The 17215-nt window shown below is 58.7% G+C and overlaps 1 protein-coding gene across 1 annotated transcript in view; it reads right to left on the bottom strand.

Moving 5' to 3' along the window:
• Positions 1-2383: 2383 nt before the first annotated feature.
• ARHGEF17 (Rho guanine nucleotide exchange factor 17) overlaps positions 2384-17215 on the bottom strand; it is a 57279-nt gene continuing 42447 nt past the window's right edge. Inside the window, exons 3-21 of the mRNA XM_040630821.1 lie at positions 15915-16097; positions 13682-13798; positions 13374-13466; positions 12976-13152; positions 12611-12661; positions 12250-12359; positions 12059-12144; positions 10444-10562; positions 9894-10107; positions 9254-9327; positions 8460-8659; positions 8005-8303; positions 7240-7489; positions 6870-6956; positions 6484-6551; positions 6096-6244; positions 5519-5693; positions 5130-5399; positions 2384-4234 (exon numbers count right to left, since the gene is read on the bottom strand). Of these exons, the coding sequence (XP_040486755.1) occupies positions 4038-4234; positions 5130-5399; positions 5519-5693; positions 6096-6244; positions 6484-6551; positions 6870-6956; positions 7240-7489; positions 8005-8303; positions 8460-8659; positions 9254-9327; positions 9894-10107; positions 10444-10562; positions 12059-12144; positions 12250-12359; positions 12611-12661; positions 12976-13152; positions 13374-13466; positions 13682-13798; positions 15915-16097 (2919 nt within the window). The 3' untranslated portion in view covers positions 2384-4037. The remainder of the gene's footprint in view (positions 4235-5129; positions 5400-5518; positions 5694-6095; positions 6245-6483; positions 6552-6869; positions 6957-7239; positions 7490-8004; positions 8304-8459; positions 8660-9253; positions 9328-9893; positions 10108-10443; positions 10563-12058; positions 12145-12249; positions 12360-12610; positions 12662-12975; positions 13153-13373; positions 13467-13681; positions 13799-15914; positions 16098-17215) is intronic.

The raw sequence follows: 17215 nt of genomic DNA, 5'->3' as shown, positions 1-17215 counted from the left end.
AACAGACACATCACGTGTGAATCCAGGCTGTAGCACTTAGCAGACGGGTGACCTTGAGGAAGGCATTTTACCTTCCTGAGCCTCAGTTTCCTCCTCCGAGAAAAGAGAATAATGATGGTACCAACTTCCCAGGACCATCGTGAGGATTAAGCGACATGGTCCATGCTCCTGACTTGCAGCAAACAATAATTGGGAGCTGGGGTTACTGTCCTGTGACATTTAAATCCTAGGGGGTGGGGCTCCAGCTGAATTCTCCGGGTTTAATTCCACAAGTAATTATTTGTGGAGCATCCAGTGTGTGTCAGGCACTAGGCAGCCCAGGGATGGAGCAAAGAACGAAACGAAGTCACCTCTCCCAGAGCTCACAGCCTGGCTCCCCTGCCTCTTCCTTTGCTCCAGCTGGGCCTACGTCATGGACTCCTCACGCCAGGCCCTCCCCTCCCCCGACTGCCTCGGCTCCAGCTGTTCCGTTTTCATACCAAACCCAAGCCCCACTTCCTCCCACCCCAATGGCCAGCCCTGGTCATACCCCGGTTCTCCACCTCAGCGGGCCAAATTAAAACATGGTTTCATGAGCCAGGGTAGTGGTTACCCTGGGAGGGTGGACTGGGGGTGGGGGGGCATATGGGGAGCTTTCAGGCTGACAACATATTCGGTTTTTTGATCTGGAGGTGTTCACTTTATGAAAATTCACCAAGCCACACACTAACAATTTGTGTACTTCTCTGTACAAACAGTATATGGTTCCCTTGAAAAATAGTGACACTTGGGTCCACCCTCCAAATTCTGATTTAATTGGTCTGGGATGTGGGCTGGGCCCCTCAGGTGACTATAACGGGCACCCAAGGTTGAGAACTACTGCTTCAGAGCAGCAAATTCTTTTTTTTTTTTTTTTTAAAGATTTTATTTATTTGACAGAGAGACACAGCCAGCGAGAGAGGGAACACAAGCAGGGGGAGTGGGAGAGGGAGAAGCAGGCTCCCAGTGGAGCAGGGAGCCCGATGTGGGGCTCGATCCCAGTGTCCCGGGATCAGGCCCTGAGCCGAAGGCAGACGCCCAATGACTGAGCCACCCAGGCGCCCCCAGAGCAGCAAATTCTTCCAGGACTCTCCCCTGGGCCTTCGGCCTGGTCAGTGTTCACCCCAGGACCTCTGTGCCCACAGCTGACTGGCTCAGGGCTGAGCACCTGTCCTCAGGCTGCCCAGTGCCCCGGGATGTGACCTCCTGAGCAACAGCTGGCTGGGCCAGGCCCAATCCTGCTGAGGCCCTTGAGCAGGGAAAATGCCGGGGACCCGACCTTGGGTGTCCAGTGCTGAAACTAGAGTCTGGCCAGGGCCCCTCTGTAGGGGCAAAGAGGCCCCGAGGCCACAGAAGCTGTGAAGCAGCGAGCATAGCAGCCATTTGGCAGCAAGGGAGGAAGCAGAGTCTCACGGTGGGGGGGCCAGGTGTCCCGAGATGGAGCTCCAAGCTCTGGGCCGCTGTGCTGACAACTATTTAATTAGTGGTTCGACTAATTAGCCCCCCTTTATTTCAGGGCACAACAGATCTCTTCTTTGTCGGGGAAAAGATTACTGGCCCCATTTTACAGATGAGGAAACGAAGGGTTACAGGGGCTGCTCCTCGTCCAAGGTCACATAGCTAGTTAGTGGCAAAGTCAAGATATCTGTTCAGCTTCAAAGCCTGTGTTCTTTCTGCTTTGTTTCACCATAAATTCCACATGAACGCTGCTTTCTGCTCTGGAATGTATGTGTTTACTATCATCCCCTCCTCCCCAGATCTTCCAAGGGAAGCGATGCTGCAGAGAGATGTTCCAAGTGTGTCCCGTGGCCTTGAGGGCCCAGCAGAGCCGAGAAATGTGCATACTAGTCTGCAAAGCATGAGCCTGCGCTCCTCCTTCAGCACCCGATTTGTGTGAAGTGTTCACGACTTAGGTTGAAAAATATTCCAATGTGTTCCACAGAGCGGGGGAGGGGGGGGCTGCTCCGCCCTTTACAAGTGGTCGCCATCTTGAGCCCCGTGGGGGTTCCCCGGAGGGAAGGGATCTGCCCTGCGCGGACCGGGGCCCCATGGGTTGAACACCTTTGCATTCTTATGTCTGATTTAATGATGCACCACTTTGGGCCAGAAATCAGACAGACTTGGAGTCTACCCTTGCTCCAAACCTGAAGTCACCTTGGCTTCTGTCAGATTCCCCAGCCTCACATGAGGTTCTGCTGCAGAACACCATTTCCTGCAGGAGCCAACGGTTTCCTGGTTGCCTTGTTTTTCACTTGCTGCCTCTGTCAGCTTCCAGCTCCCAAGCCCCATCCCAGGCCCAGTGACTGGGAAGCTGTGGGGATGTACACTTACTGGGATGTACTGGGAATGTACACTTACACGGACATATAATTATGTATCATGCTTTATATTCACACGCATAATCTGTAAGGGATTCTAACACGTCGCCCTGGTTACAAAGCCATGAACGGGCACAAGGCCTCGTTTTCCTGACGAGACAGCTACAGCCCAGACAGGGGCAGCGACCTGCCCAGGATAACACAGCAAGTAGCGGCCTTGCCATCCCAGCACCCTTCTGGGTCTCTGAGTCCTCCGTTCTGCACAAGTGAGTGCGTGTTGGGAGGCCCATCGGCCGGGGAGCCCTGAGGCTCGTGGCTGGAGGCCACCGTGCCACTGATGGGGACTGGTCATTTGGTGTTTCTATTTATTGACTCTTTAAAATTCATCATCCAAGGAAAGTTAATACATGACTGTTTGGTAGCAAGAGAAACATAATCTAAGACCGCAATGACCCACGCACCCCAAACAAAACCAGAACCGAACAAACCCCATCTGAAACCAGACCTTTGGAGCTGTAGCTGAGGAAGCGAGGGGGCTGGGGGTCAGACTGGCTTCTGCAGTCCAGGGAGCGGGGAAGTGGTTCCCAGTTGAGGAGGCCATGTCCAGCCCCTTAGCTTTGAGCACTCTTCCTGGAGGGGCTGCCCTGGCAGGAAGGGTGTAAGAGAGGGTCTCAATGGTCAGAGTGAGGGGTCTCCCAGGCCCACCCTCCCAAGGTGACCATACGTGCCAGTGCATGAGACACAGGGGCTGGGGGGCAGCTCTGAGAAGAATAAGGGCCTTTCCTAGTCCCTGCTCGGGCCAGGAGAGAGCCTTGTCCAAGTCCCTATCAGTGTTACCAGATGTGGAAACCACTAAAGGCACTGCCAACAAGTTAGGAAATGCCAAGGCCTGGGGAGGTCCCCACACGGGAGTCACTGCGTCCTGCAGTCATCACCTTGTTCTGGGTGACTGAGGGTGCTTGGTCCTTGGCTCTGGAGACTGGAGGGCAGCCCAATCAGGACAAGGCCACGGGAAGCGTATGTTAAGAGGCAATGTTTTAGTGCCCTGAACATGCAGTGTGTGTGTGTGTGTGTGTGTGTGTGTGTACGTGCGCACCCATGTGTATGTGCACACATGTGTGCAAGTATGTAACGAGGGGGGATTGGTCCTTCCAGGAAGGCTCGCTTAGGGACCCAGGGTGGCCCCCAGAGCAGGAATAGGGTCTTTTCCCTTCTGTTACTTCCTCAAATCTCCCCCTGCCCAGGTCATCGCATAAATAAGTGCTTGGGAAGGTACACATCTAAAAAGGAACATAAATACTGTACACGGGAAAGGATTCTGTCCCCAGCCCTCCCCCTGCCCCCAGAAAACCCTCCAAATATTGCACATGGCCCTCCCCAGCCCCATGGGGTCCAGGCCCGGCCGTGTCTTTGGTAGAAGCTCCAGGGACGGAGGTCCTGGGCAGCCCGCGTGCCCCCTGCCCCACCCCCACCATGACCGGCAGCACCGAAGCAGCCAGAGGGTCGGGAGAGGCCTTGGCCCGCTGGCCAGCAGGTGTTCCAGCAGGAATACTTCCGCGGGGATGGGAGGGAGCCCACGCAGGCGCAGGCGTGCCCCGGGTGGGACGCTCCTGGTCAGAGTCTGCTAGGGAGTGTGGGCTAGGAGAGGCAAGCAGGCTGAGGGCGGGTGGGCGGGCCGGTCCGGGGCCACGGGGGACAGGGTCACACCCTCCATAGGAGGAGGTGGTTTGTGCTGTCGTCTCGGCCCACGGTCTCGCTGCTGCCACCACCCCCACTGCTGAGTCGGAAGTCCTCGTAGCCGTCACCGCCACTGATAACGAGCATTTTAGGCCTGGCTGAGGCAGGTCCTCGGTGCCGAGGGGAGTCCCGGTGCTCCAGGGAGGGCAGCTTCTCAGGGCCTGGGGGTGCAGGGAGAGGGTCCATTAGCCGGGGGGGCGGGGGGTGCCTGGTGGCTGTGCTGTCCCCTAAGGGCCTGCACCCCAGAAGATGGGAAGAAAGACGGGCACACTTTCTGTGGGGGGTCCTACTTCCTGTTAGCCAAGAACTTCTTCTTTGGAAAGAAATACCCACTTCCTGGCAGTCACACAACTTCTTACCTCTCTTCTGTATGTTCTAGTCAAGAGTGACATAAGTCCTCAGGGCCACACCTCTCGCTCTCGCTCTCGCTCTCGCACATGTACTGTCCTCCTCCAGCCGCTTCCTGCGTCCAACAGCCCTTTCCCAGCTGGGGAGCTCAGGTCTTCTCTGGGCGCTCCTGCCCGAGGCTTCCCCGCTTCCCATTCCCACAGCCACCTCCTCGTGGGAACGTGGTTTCCTGCCCAAAGCACGCCTTGGCTCACTGTGGCCCTCCTTGACGGCTGCCGTCTCCTAACACGTTTCACTCGCTAATCCTCACAGTCCTCGTCTGGTCTGCCTGCCTTTCTGCGACCTACTTGCGGCCGCTCTGTTTCCCGCGCTGCCCATCGCTTCCTGACGCCTTGCCCTAGACGTCATTTCTGGGCCTCTTTGATCTCCTGCCGTATGCGCGATTCCCTGCAGTGCCACAGTCTAATCCTTAGGTTACAGTTCTTAGAGTTCACTCCTGGCTCCTGTGACACTTCTGGACGAGTTTTACACACGCCCCATTATCCTAGAAGGTGTTACTTTGGGGACTTCAGAGCCTACTTCCTGTCGCATATGCCACTTCCAGCTCTGCACTACTCTCCTTCCCTTTTCAAACCTCTTCTGGCGGGATGGGGGGGATCTTAAACAGAGTCTGGGGCCCCTGGGTGGGGGGAGGATGTGCAAACGCACCCGTGTCCGGGGGAGGTGGTGGGGTCGGGCAGAGCAGGTTAAAGCCATCCGGCAGCTGGACTGCAGCCAAGAAGCGGACGTGGCCCGTGTGTCCCTGGCCTAGGCCGGCGGGGCTAAGGGGCGCTCTCGGGCAGCTGACGGTGCTGGGCGACGTGGGCATGGTGAGCACGACGCCGGCGCTGGTGCCCACCCACAGCAGCTCTTCGCACACCAGCAGCGCCGTGATCCTCAGGCAGGCGGCCTTGTGCTGCCGGATGATGGCGTCCGAGCCTGGGGGCGAGACGGACCAGAGCGGAGGCCGCGTTCGGATCCTGGCCCTGGCTCAGCCTCCTCCACGATGGGGCAGAAGGGCTCCGAGGGAAGGGGCAGTGTTGGACGGAGGTCAGTACCTGCCAGCATCCTGTGCACGGGAGATGTGACGTCTACCTCCGCCAGCTGCTCAAAGGTGTCTGGGTGGTAGAGACACACGTGGGCGCTGCCTTTCAACGTCACCCACACCCCCAGGCTGGAGTCCACCATACAAGCCACGCTGCGGCTGGAATCCTGGCCCACGCAGAACGTGTGCTGGTCGGGGCGGAGGCGGGGGGCAGGTGGAGAGCACAGGGGTGACTGGCAGGCCCGCCTTCCCTGGCCCCTCCCTGCCTCCTGCTCCACCAGCACCTGCCTCACTCCTACAACTCACACCAAACCTCCTCGGTCTACATGACCAACTTATCAAAGCCTGGTTTTACTGAATCCCCCCACTTACTCCTCAGGAATTAAAATGGAGCTGTCTTTCCCCTTGAAACTCAATGATTCTGTGATTGGAGAATATTAGAGCTTGAAGGGTCTTCAGATCAATCATTGGCCTCTCCCTGGACAGATGGCTGTTTTCTTATGGCCCCCATGGTCTCAGCTCCCTCTCTCATGGGCCAGGCTTACCCCAAATCACCAATTCTGTCCCCACTCCCCACCCCCCACCGGTACCTCCAGCTGCAACGTGTCCGGGCTCAGGACAAGGACTCGGTTCTGGCAGCCACACCACAGCCGCCCACCCACAGACACCATCTTGGTGATGGGGCTCCCCTGAGAACCCAGGGTCACTGACTTGAAGTTCTGGGGGTCCCAGAAATGGCCTGGAGTGGGAGCAGGAGAAGGAAAATGGAGCAAACTCAGTCCGGTATTACACCAGAGCCTCGTCCCCACACCCTGAAATGAAATGCTAAAAACCCCATTTGTACATGAGGACACCAAGGCCCAGAGAGGGCCTGAGAGGTGCCCAAAGCCACGTCTCCAGACTCATGGGCCTTGCGGAGAGTTCCAACACCAGCAACGTGGGCGGGGTGGGGCGCGGTGGGGCGCGGTGGGCACTCACCTGCTTCTCTTTGGTAGACCACAAGTTCTCCATTGGCCAGAGACACAAACACCTGGTTATTCAGATACCTATGCAGGGAAAAGAAGGAGGACTCAGGGGCTTCAGGAGGCCAGAGGAGGTCACCTGAGGCCAAGGGAGTCATAGACAGAATGGCTAGGGTTCCGGAGAGACCGCCCCTCCAGGCGAGGGAGCCTGAGGCTGGGAAGGGGTAGTAACTTGCCCACAGTCACATAGCGTATGAGAGGCACAGCTAGCCTAGGGTGAGGCCTCTGGCCTCCAGCCTCCACAGAAAGGAGGGGCCGGCAGAGCAGGGAGACCTGGGTGAACAGAAGGCGGCCTGCACGTGCAGAAGGGTCTGGAGCAGGAGGACTACCCAAGGGCCTTACACGATGCAGGTCACAGAGGCTGTGTGCTGGAGTTTCATGCTGTTCCTGCGGTCGCGGATGCTGTCGGAGGACTGGTACACGTGCACGCTGTGGATCAGGGGTGCGCGCCTGGGACCAGTGCTTGCGTACCCCGGCCCCTGAAGTCAGCCCTCCCCCTCTGCCTCCACCACCCTCTCCCCCCTGCCAGGTGCCGGCCCAAGGTCCCGAGATCCCACAGCCTCCCTGTGGGCTTCAGGCCCCCTGGCAGCCCTGGCTGGCAGTACTCCTGAGGTCTGACCCAAAGCCCTCCTGCTTCTGCTTCAGGATACCGTACGATTTCCCAAGCAGAGAGCTCGGGGTTCTGTGTCCCCAGCCCCTCTCCTGCCCCTACCAGCCATCCTCAGTGCCCAGCCACACAGAGCTCTGGTAGGCCTCGGGGTCAACGCTCAGCAGGTCCTCAAGGCTGCCCCGGGTGAAGGAGCCACGGCTGGAGCGGCGAAGGGCTCTCCCATCCATTGGGCTGGTGCTGCAGGGACCGCCAGGCCCGAAGGAGCCAGACAGCGGCAGGAAGCCAGGTTCCTGCTCCTCCTCTGAACTGGTCGTCTCTGCCGTGGCCTCCTTGGAGCTCGGGGTCTCCTCATCTGAGGGAGACAAAGGTCTCTACCTCCATTCCCCTCTGCCGGGCCCAAGACCTGATATCTTTCTAGTTGCCGTCTCCCCTCAGTGCTTGCCCCCTGGCCGTGTCCCTCCTGAGGGCCTCCCGCCGCTGTTCTCCTTCCCCGAGGCGTCTGCACAGCTCCGGCCTTGCTACTCTGCTCGTTTAGTGCCACAGGCTCCCGGTCCTGACCTGGCCCACTCGAATCCACCATGTCGTGGACGGGGCATCAACCACCCCACCCCCTCCTCCATCTTCCCTACTTAACCAGGCATTTCAGGGTCTTCAGGATCCGGCCTGACCGGCCCACTGCCCTCTGGGTCGTTGCTGTTACAGCGCCCCTGCCCACCTTGCTGGCTCCCACTGCTCTGTGTGCTGACATTTTGAGACTTGATTCCATGCCTTTGCCGACGCTGGTCCCTCCTCGCCCATCAGTACCTGCTGGGTGCCCCCTCCTCTGTGCAGTCCACCCTGCCTGACAGCCCCAAGCCGGGCACTCACTGCCAAAGCTAGAGGAGATGGTGGACCGGCTGGCTTGGCTCTGCAGGGTTCCCGAGGGGCTGGGTGAAGACTCATCGTCGGAGTCACTGTCAAAGGGCACCAGTTCCGGGCGGGGGTCCCCTTCGGCGGGGCCTGGTGCCATCTCCAGCCCCGAGCCTGCAATGGAGATGTGCAGGCAGGGCTGGGGCCCCGGCTCTGCCAGTGTTGCTGCTTCTTCGTCCGCGGCCTCGACGTCCAGTTCCGGACCGGGGGTCTCCAGTGCCGTCTCTGGGGGACTCCTCAGTGAGGCAGGTCGCTCCCTGTGAGATGTAGGAACGGGGATGAGAGCCGCCAGGAGCCGAGGCTCTGCCCCCGTCGGCCGCAAGCCCACCAGGCCCACCCCACCCAGCAGACACGCCTGCAACCACAGAGGGGTTGGGGCAGGGATTTGTCCCGCCTGCTGTCCCTGGCCTCACCTGTGGCCATGGCGTTGCAGGCCGGGCACGGCACCTATGCAGAGGATGCGGGCGGAGCAGACGGCGATGCAGGCCTCCACGTCGGGCTCGGCACGCAGGCTCAGCAGGCACACCTGGCCCACGTAGCCGTCGCTGTTGCACACCCACACCTCGGGCATGGGCTCGGCGCAGCTACTCTGGGTCGGGGCCGCGCACGAGAACTGCAGAAGGCACCAACGGACAGGGGAAGGTGAACGGAGGTACTGCGGCCAGCGCCCCACGCTCTCCGGCCGGCCGGCGGAACGGAGGCAGGTGGGCCTGCGCGGGTGTGCACGAATTCCTACTACACCCCTCCGTGTACACGTGTACACACACACACACAGCGTGTGCGCCCCTCTGCAGATCAGGGCCGTACCCCTGTGTGATGTCGGTGTCATCCATTCGCATACACGCGTGTGCACGCACATCCACACACACGGAAACCCTAAATACGACCGCGTAGGTGTGCGGTAACAAGTGTGGAAAACAGTGACCTCTGTCCGGATGCACGCAGACTCAGAAACGCGTGTAACTCAGACACCTCACGGGAATCAGACAGCTTTCGTTCACATGCACCCATAGATGTGCGTGGCCACACCCACATGCACATGACACATGTAGCGTCCACATGTGTGTGCAGAGCTGTACACTCAAGGACACTGGGGGGCAACTGCCATGTTCAAGATAGGTACGTGAGGTTGTACCCAAAACAGAAACACGTGACCACGTGCTGCTCTGAACACGTGCGCCTGCATGACCCAGGCCCCTCCGCGCACCTGCATGCCGCTGCGGGTTTTCATGATGGGGATGGCCTTCAGGAACTCCGGGTCTAGACAGCTTTTGCTGGAGGCTGTAGTGGAGGTGGACAAACAGACACTGCTTAGCACCCACCTCGCCCTTGACCATTTCCCATCCTCCCCTGCTCTTCACCGTCTCTCAAGGGAAAATGAGGTGGCTGTAGGTTATGCCCTGCTTGTCCCTGGCCTCAGTTTTCCCAACCAGACCATACGGGAGGCAGACCCAGGGGTCTCTATCCAGGGATCTTCTGAGCCACAGACACTGATTAATAGCTTTCCCTGCTCTAGGCTTGCTCAGTGTGTGTGTGTGTGTGTGTGTGTGTGTGTGTGCGCACGCGTGCGTGGCGGGGGGCAGGGAGGAAGGTCCTGGCCTCCTCTCCCACAGTAGCGCCCCTGCCCTAAGCTCATCCTTTTCATCCGCTGGATCCCTGCCGGCGAGGCCCTGGGGAAGTCCCGTGTTTCTCCGTAGGAGTCGCAGTCCACCCTCCCACTAGCAGGGACTGCAGCACAGGACACGGCGGTCTCGGGATTTCTGGCTCCTGATCTCACAGACCGCGGCATGGTGCTGCCCGGTGCCTGGAGGCACTGGAAGGAGGACACCAGCATGGGTCTGGCTTACCCAGCTTCCTCTTGGCCTCATCAAAGGCCTGCTCAAAGCCAAGGCGGGCGTCGGGGTGAGGGAACTCGAAGATGAAGGAGTCCGTGCCCTCAGGCCTCGTGGTGCACAGCTCCAGCTTGGTAGGGGGGAAGGAAAGCGCGTAGCACAGTGCCTGCTTCTCCGACAGGTCCCGGTGCATGGCGGCTGAGAGGTCCCGCAGCGCTTCATCCAGGCTCTGCCGGGAGGAGGACCCAGGCCTCAGGCCCTGACGGCTCCCCACAGCCTGCTCCTGCCCTGAGAATGCAAGTGGGGACCTGCCTCTCCCCACCTACCCCCAGACACGACGGGCCCTCTCTCCTCCCTCAGCTGGGGACAGAGCTGTGTCTCCACCCTCAGGCCTGGAACACATCACTTCCCTCAGCTGCGGTGAGGCTGTATTTCCCCTTCCAATAAGTGACAGAGAGGAGTGACCTCTCCCTCAGGCAAATGAAAAGGCTGCTCTCTCTCCGTCGGATAGGGTCTGGGAGGCCCCACCGCCCCGTTCCCCCAGCCTCAGGCAGAGGGCACAGACCTGGTGGGGGAAACCAAGGCTCTCAGAGAGCTTGCTCATCTGGCCCAGGGTGGTCAGGTCCTCGTCTAGGCGGCTGATAGCCTTCTGGATATTCTCCCGATTGGTGGCTTGAGATGCCCCTGGTGGGGACAGAGGAAGGCCATGGGCAGATACAGAGGAGACAAGGCCAGGCTTGGACAGACATTCTTCCCTCACAGTCTGCAGCTCAGCCAAGAGCTCATCAACCCCCAGACCCGAGGAACAAAGTGACAGATAGGCAGCTGGCAGAGAAACACCAGGCCTGGGAACAGGGGAAGGGCCTCCTGATTCAGAGCCACTTGGCACAGGGTGCTGGTCCCTTGGAGAGCCCCGTGGCCGAGCACAAAGAATAAACAGCAGGGGCTCTGCAGCTCCTGCAAGCTCCCGCTGACAGGGGAGTCAGCCGGGCAGCCAGAGCCTCAGGCGGTCGAATCTGCTGACCACGGGACTCAATCCCCCGACAAAGGAGGGAAAATGAGCTGATGCTCTGGATTTCTCTCGTCCTATCCCATACCTGACCACAGCCAAGTAGCTGGCCCCACAAGCCAGCTCAGCACCCCCCCCCCCCGCGCTGTCTGGGACCAGGAACCCACCAATGGGCAGAGTAGACAGCAATGGAATGTACCAGAAAAGCTAAGGCTTGGGTCTCCTACTCCTTCTGAAGGACACTGTCCCCCCACAACCCTCACTGTCTGGGCAGTCCTGGCTTCTTCCTTTGACCCCGTCCCACTCTGACCACACTTGATTAGACCAGCAATAGACACCCAACCTAAAGGTAGTCATTTTATCGACTGGCCTGTGCTCCAGTGAGAGGAGACAAACTGCACCAATCACCAGCTGGCATTCCTACACGGGGCCCATGTGAGGCAGGCCTGGGTTTGCCCTGGGGGCCGCTGCAGCTAGGGACAGAGTCCGGACCTGAACTGCCTGCCACCCCAGAGGTGCCCACACCACCACCCCAGACCAACCGGCCCCCTCAGAAAGGTCAACTTCGGATCCTGGAGCAGCTAGGGAGAAAGGCCACGATGCAGAACAGGCCATGCTGGATCACAGGAGTTGGAAGGAAGGAGGAAGCAGAGAAAGCTGAGAGCAGCGAGAACGGGCAGACGCACAGAGACAGACACACAGACACACCCAGCAGGAAGAGCAGCTCTTGGAAACCGCCTCAGCTCCTGACAGCCTCAGCCCCAAACAACACGGGATCCTTCCAGCCAGCCTTTTGCTTGGACTGACTTGAGTCTCTGCTCCCGAGGAGCAAAACTGCTGGACCGGAGCAGTGTGTCATCGTCTAATTGGACGCTGGTGCAGTGGTCAGTGGCTAGTGGCGGCTGTGTCTGCGCCCCCCGCACCGCGCCAGCCTAGGTGAGGTCCCTGCCGGTCAGAAGGTGGCCTGTGTGCACAGGTCCCAGTGCGGCTCTGCGGCAGGGACAGCGATCCTGCATGCCACCCCCTCATACTGGCTGGGAAAGTGAGGCCCCAAAGCAGAGAAGCAGATGGATACAGGCAGCCAGCCTGGCCGCAGCTCAAACCCTCCAGGGGGGTCTCTGAGAGGCGGGCCCGGCCACCAGAAGCCCCAGGAGGGCCCAGGCCAGCCCACCTTTGATGATGTCCGCGTCCCCCAGCGGCAGTTTCCATAGCAGCTTGTACTTGCTGGCCGTGTCGATGACGCTGGCTGCCGTGTACCTGCGGGGAGCCACGGGCGTGCTCTGGCCAGGCTGGGGCAGTGGGGCCCAGGGGGCCCGGCTGTCCCTCCCAGGGCCCAAGCCCAGCCCCGCGCCAGCCACTCACAGGCTCATGGAGCTGCGCCGCAGGGAGCCGGACTTCCTCTTGAGGGTCGTACAGACGACCAGGTCCGTGAACAAGAAGAGGGATCGGTCCTTCTTACCCCCGACGGCCTTCTGTGGAGCCCCAGGCAGGACTCAGGCCCAGAGGCCCACCCTCCTGCCCACCGTGCCCAAGGGGACAGCCAGGCCCAGAGAGGGGTGAGGGCTCTGCCCCAGATGCCCAGAGGCAGAGGCCGAGTTGGGACTCGACCCGGGACTCCTGTTGTGGGGAAGAGCAGGGAGGCCCAAGGGCAGCAGGTATGAGCAGAAGTGTGAACAAAGTGGGGAGATGGGAACAGGTGGGTAAACAACGGGACGCTTCTTACCACTTCGATGACCATCTCCTGCCTTAGGAACCGCCGCAGAGGGGCTTGGAGCTGTGGGCCAGGAGAGACAAAACACCGTGGAGGCCGATTATGAATCCCGCCCCCTCCCCAGGCCCCAGAGACCCCTTGGCCCCACTCCATGGCCAGGCCAGTAGAAGCAGCATCCCCTCCGTCTTCCAGGCCGCGGGACATGTGGCCAGAGACAGACAGGGAGGAGGACACGGACGTGGACGGGGACGGGTGGGAGTGCTGGCAGGCGTGGACGCACGCGCCGCAGACGCTGCCGTGGAGGTGGGTGTGACGGTGGTGGCAGGTGGCCGCACGTGCAAACACAGGCGTGGCTGGCGCGGGGGGTGGGCACTCACATCCTCCATGCCCTCGATGTGGGCCTCAATCTCCTGCAGCACACGGGCGTGCCGCTCGGCCTCCTCGGCGCTCCGCACACCCTTGTTGATGCGCTCAGCCACCTGCTTGATGTTCCGCTGAGCGTCCAGAAGGAGTGGGTGGTCTGGGTGGTCCTCAGGCGTGTGCTTCAGGAGGTCCTGGGGTAGAAATGGGGATAAGACCGCTGCTCATTAGCTGCCCCCTTGCAGGCCCTGGGGCCCCACACTGACGGCTGGAACAGGAGGGACTATAGGGAGACTCCAGAGAGCACTTCTTTTCCTACCCAACCCCTGGGGACTCTGATGTCAGGCTCGACCAAGTAGTGCCTCACAGCTCCCCCGAATCCTCACGTGCCTTCCAGCCTTGCCCCCCTGCCCACCTTCACCAGAAGCTCATAGCGTGGGATCCGCTGCACGGGCTTGATCATGAGGTCAGATAGCGCCTGCTTCTCCTTGTTCTCACGCATGCTTTGCTGAAGCCGGAAACAAGGTAGATGGGCACCCGTGTGAGGAATGTCATGCAAAGAAGGGACTGTCCAGGGACAGGTCCCCAGCCAGTCCAGCCCAGCCCAAGGGCAAAGACTGAACCGTAGGCCAAGGCTGTGGTGCCCAGTGTGGGAGCTCTTGCCCCTCCCAAAGCTGGCCCAAGGTGAGGGTCCCGTCCATCCCCCTGAGCTACCCACAGTACCTCCAAGAACTTGAGAAAGGCAGGCCTCGCCTCCTTGGCCACACGCACGGCATCCTTCGCATTGAGAAAGTTATCAATGTAGGCAGAATAGATGTTGACCAGGACGTCCTTGGAGAACTGTGGGTGAAGAGGCAGGTTGGGGACCTTCAAGATGTCCCTTACTCCACCTCACCCTGTCCTGCTTTCCAATGATTCACAAGTCCACACCCTTTCCCTCCAACTGGACATGATATGGTCCCTAAGGGATGGGGCATGTGCTCCCGTGTCGTGTATACAGGTATGTGTGACCGGGTGAGCAGGTGTGTGCCTGTGCACCCCCCCCCCCACGTATCTTACCTACGGTTTGCGTGTACATGGACATACATATGCCCAGACGTGTCCTGTAGATCGGGCTCTCCCATTTCCAACTGGGCATTTCCATCCCTTGGTCTCTAACCCCACTATGTCCAGCCAGGCAGGTCTCCTTCCTCTTAGAGACAGACTCATTCCCGCCGCTTGGCCTTTGCTCATGTAATTCTCTCCACCAGAATGCCCTTACTGCATCCACATCTCACCCACCCTCGGGGCTAAAGTCCAACTGTGCCTTCTCCAGGAAGCACTCCCTGCCCTGATCCGCGCGGGACAAGCCTCCCCTCTGTAAGGAGATAGGGATGCCCATCCTGTCCAGTAAAATCCCGCTCAGTGGGGGCACGCAGCTGGTGGCTGATCCCCTATGGCCCCCTGACGGCTGGGCTACAAGTGAAAGTTCTTGGTCAGAAGCCCTGGCCGGGAGTTGGGACACCCTGGTTCCTGTGTCAGCTGCACCCCGGATGACTAGGTGACCTGGGGTGGTGTTTGTTTCTGGCCCCTCTCGGCCCACAAGCCCTGTGTCTCTGAGGTGCTGACCGTGCTCCCCCCCCAGGCCCAGGGTGCGCTGCAGGCAGAGGCTGCAGCAATTCGGAGAGGAAGCAGCCCTCACCCCCCAGCCCACCCTGGGGCAGAGCATTCTCTGCTGACCCCTCCTTGTTCGTCAGACCATGGCCAGCATCGCAGTCCAGACAGGGGATGAGCCTGGTGACACTGAGGGTGGTGATGGCCTGGAGGTGTCAGCGTTCAACTGGGGTCCCTTCAGGGTTCTTATCACCTCAGTTCCAGGTCAGCAGGCACCTTCTAAGACCTTAGGCCCAAGGCCCACCCACATCTCACAAACACATGAAAAAATATCCACATCTCACAAAAAGAGATAAGATTTGTTGTTGTTAGTACAATTTTTGGAAGGAGTTTTACAGTTTTGCTTTTGAAATTATTTGGCTCTGAGTAACCACTTGAGTTTGTGTTTGGCTGTGATTTATCAGTCATCACCACGCATTCTTGGGAATTCTGACCAAATAACAAAATGTAACTTAAGTTTTTTCAAATGTAAATAAGCTGGTATAAATGAATACTACATTTAACAATTAAAGAAAATGGCATGCTATATTTTTTTACAGACATTTAATTAAATGTTTATTGGTTTTGCTTTTACAGTTCTTTTTGAGTTTTGAAGCCAATACCTTTTCTAAGACCCCATTCGCTATTGTAGGGTCCTGAAGAGCTCACAGGTGGGGCTCTGCTTGTGGTGAAAGGGGGCACGGAGTGGGGCAGAGTGCGGGCACTGGAGCCGCATTTCCTGGAGTTGAACCCTCTACCACTCACTAGCCGTGACTTTGATCGGGTTACTTTCTCTCTGTGCTGCACCACCATCCACTTTAAACTTGGGGGAATAACTGCACCTTTCTCCTAGACTCGAGGATAGATATAATGTATTTAGAATAACGGCTAGCACATAAGTGCCAGATAATGAGCTATCCAATTAAAATGCTGGATGGAGCAAAGAGCTAGTCAGCGTAAGGGCTGAGGTCAGTACCGGCGTCCACGAGGTCTGGGTCAATGTCAGCACCAGCTCAAGGTCAGGACTAGGGTCAAGTCAGTACCAGCAACTACAGCTGGGTCCAGGATCAGGGTCAGGATCTCGTTGGGGTTAGGGTCTGTGCCAGATCTAGCCAAGCTCTGGGGTTTGGCGGTGTTCAGGTCCAGGTCAACCCCAGGGCTGAGTCAGTGCCAGTGTCTGCTCAAGTTCTGGGGCTGGACCTGGGATCAGAGTCCGTGTCCAGGTGGAGTGGGTGTGGGCGAGGGGTCCATGGCAGCAGCCATCCCCTTCCAGGAGGGGCCCAAGCTTGGGCGGGCTGCAGCAGCGGGCAGCAGGGCCACTCACCGACTGGACAAGCAGGTGTCCCACCTTCTGCTGGGCGTGCCAGGTCTGCACACAGTGCCGCACCTGCTCAAGGAACTGTTCGTGGTGCTCCAGGAGCTCAGGGATCTGGTCGAAGATCTCGTCCACCAGCGACGGGTCACACAGCAAGGAGTTCTCTGGCTGCTTCAGCGGCTGCATGTAGCCCTGGGGGTCCCCCACAGGTCAGTGCGGGTACCCTCAGAGGGGTGGCACCCCAACCCCCCGGCATGGGTGCATACGAAACCACCTGGGCCTGTGACTCAGTGGCCATGCCTCCCGGATCTCCCTCATTAGACTCAGAGCTCCAGGAGGGAGACAGGAAGACCAATCCCCACGGCCCTCACTGTGAGGCCCAGGACCTGTCACAGGTCAGGGGTGAGTGGGCTCAGGAAAGGTTTGTTGGATGCATGAACAAGCAGAGCTTGGACTGAGGAAAGCAAGAAGATTGGGCTCCTGGGAGACCCACACACACTGACTCAGCAGATATTTTACTGAGCACTCACTATGTGCCAGCCACTGCTCGGCAGTGAACAAGGAAGACCAAGCTCCCTGCCCCAGCAGGGCTTACAATCTCGTCAGATGAAACACACAAACACAAGAAAGAAACAAAAATAAACCACATTCCTTCAGATCTTTAAGAAAAAAAACTGCTGCCAATTAAGTCCTATGCCATCAATTATAGGATGAACCTGGAGTTCAGAGATGTTTATCTCAGAATCAGTTACATGTGGAAAGTTAAAAGATGAGGACTGCGGTGGGGAAAATAAAGCAAGGAGGGCCTGGAGGGCCTTTAGTGCCACTATCTGAGCACTGTTTTCACGGTGTTCAGATCTACTGGTCAAGTCTGATTAAAACTCCTCCTTTTCGCTTCAAATCTGCATTCACTGCTGTCTCCTGAGAATGAAGAGCCCTGCATCGCCGCAGGTGCGCTCAGGGAGCGGTCGCCCTCTACTGGCCGCAACGATAACTACAAGCCCAAGAATTGAGGATGTTTGAAAAAGTAATGCAATGTTGTGATATAATTTCTATTAAACATTAAAACAAAAATCAGCTTGTTTGATAAAACAGCCTCGAGAAAGTCAAGCCCAACAGAATTCTCTTGCCCAGTTGGGGATTCTTAAAAGGCCAGGGGGTGATGGTGAGGACACAGGCAGGCAGCCTCCCTCTTACAGCTTCTAGGCCAGTCTGAGCCAGGGTCTTCTCTTGGGGGGGGGCTACTGCACCCCACACAGGAGAGGAGCTAACTGCACCCCACACAGAAGCAGGCACACAGTGGGAGGAAC

This window comes from Ursus maritimus, unplaced genomic scaffold, assembly GCF_017311325.1.
Source record: "Ursus maritimus isolate PB19 unplaced genomic scaffold, ASM1731132v1 scaffold_16, whole genome shotgun sequence".
Classification (NCBI taxonomy): Eukaryota; Metazoa; Chordata; class Mammalia; order Carnivora; family Ursidae; genus Ursus; species Ursus maritimus.
The sequence above is the reverse complement of the archived record's forward strand: the minus strand, read 5'-3'. Positions and strand labels throughout refer to the sequence as shown.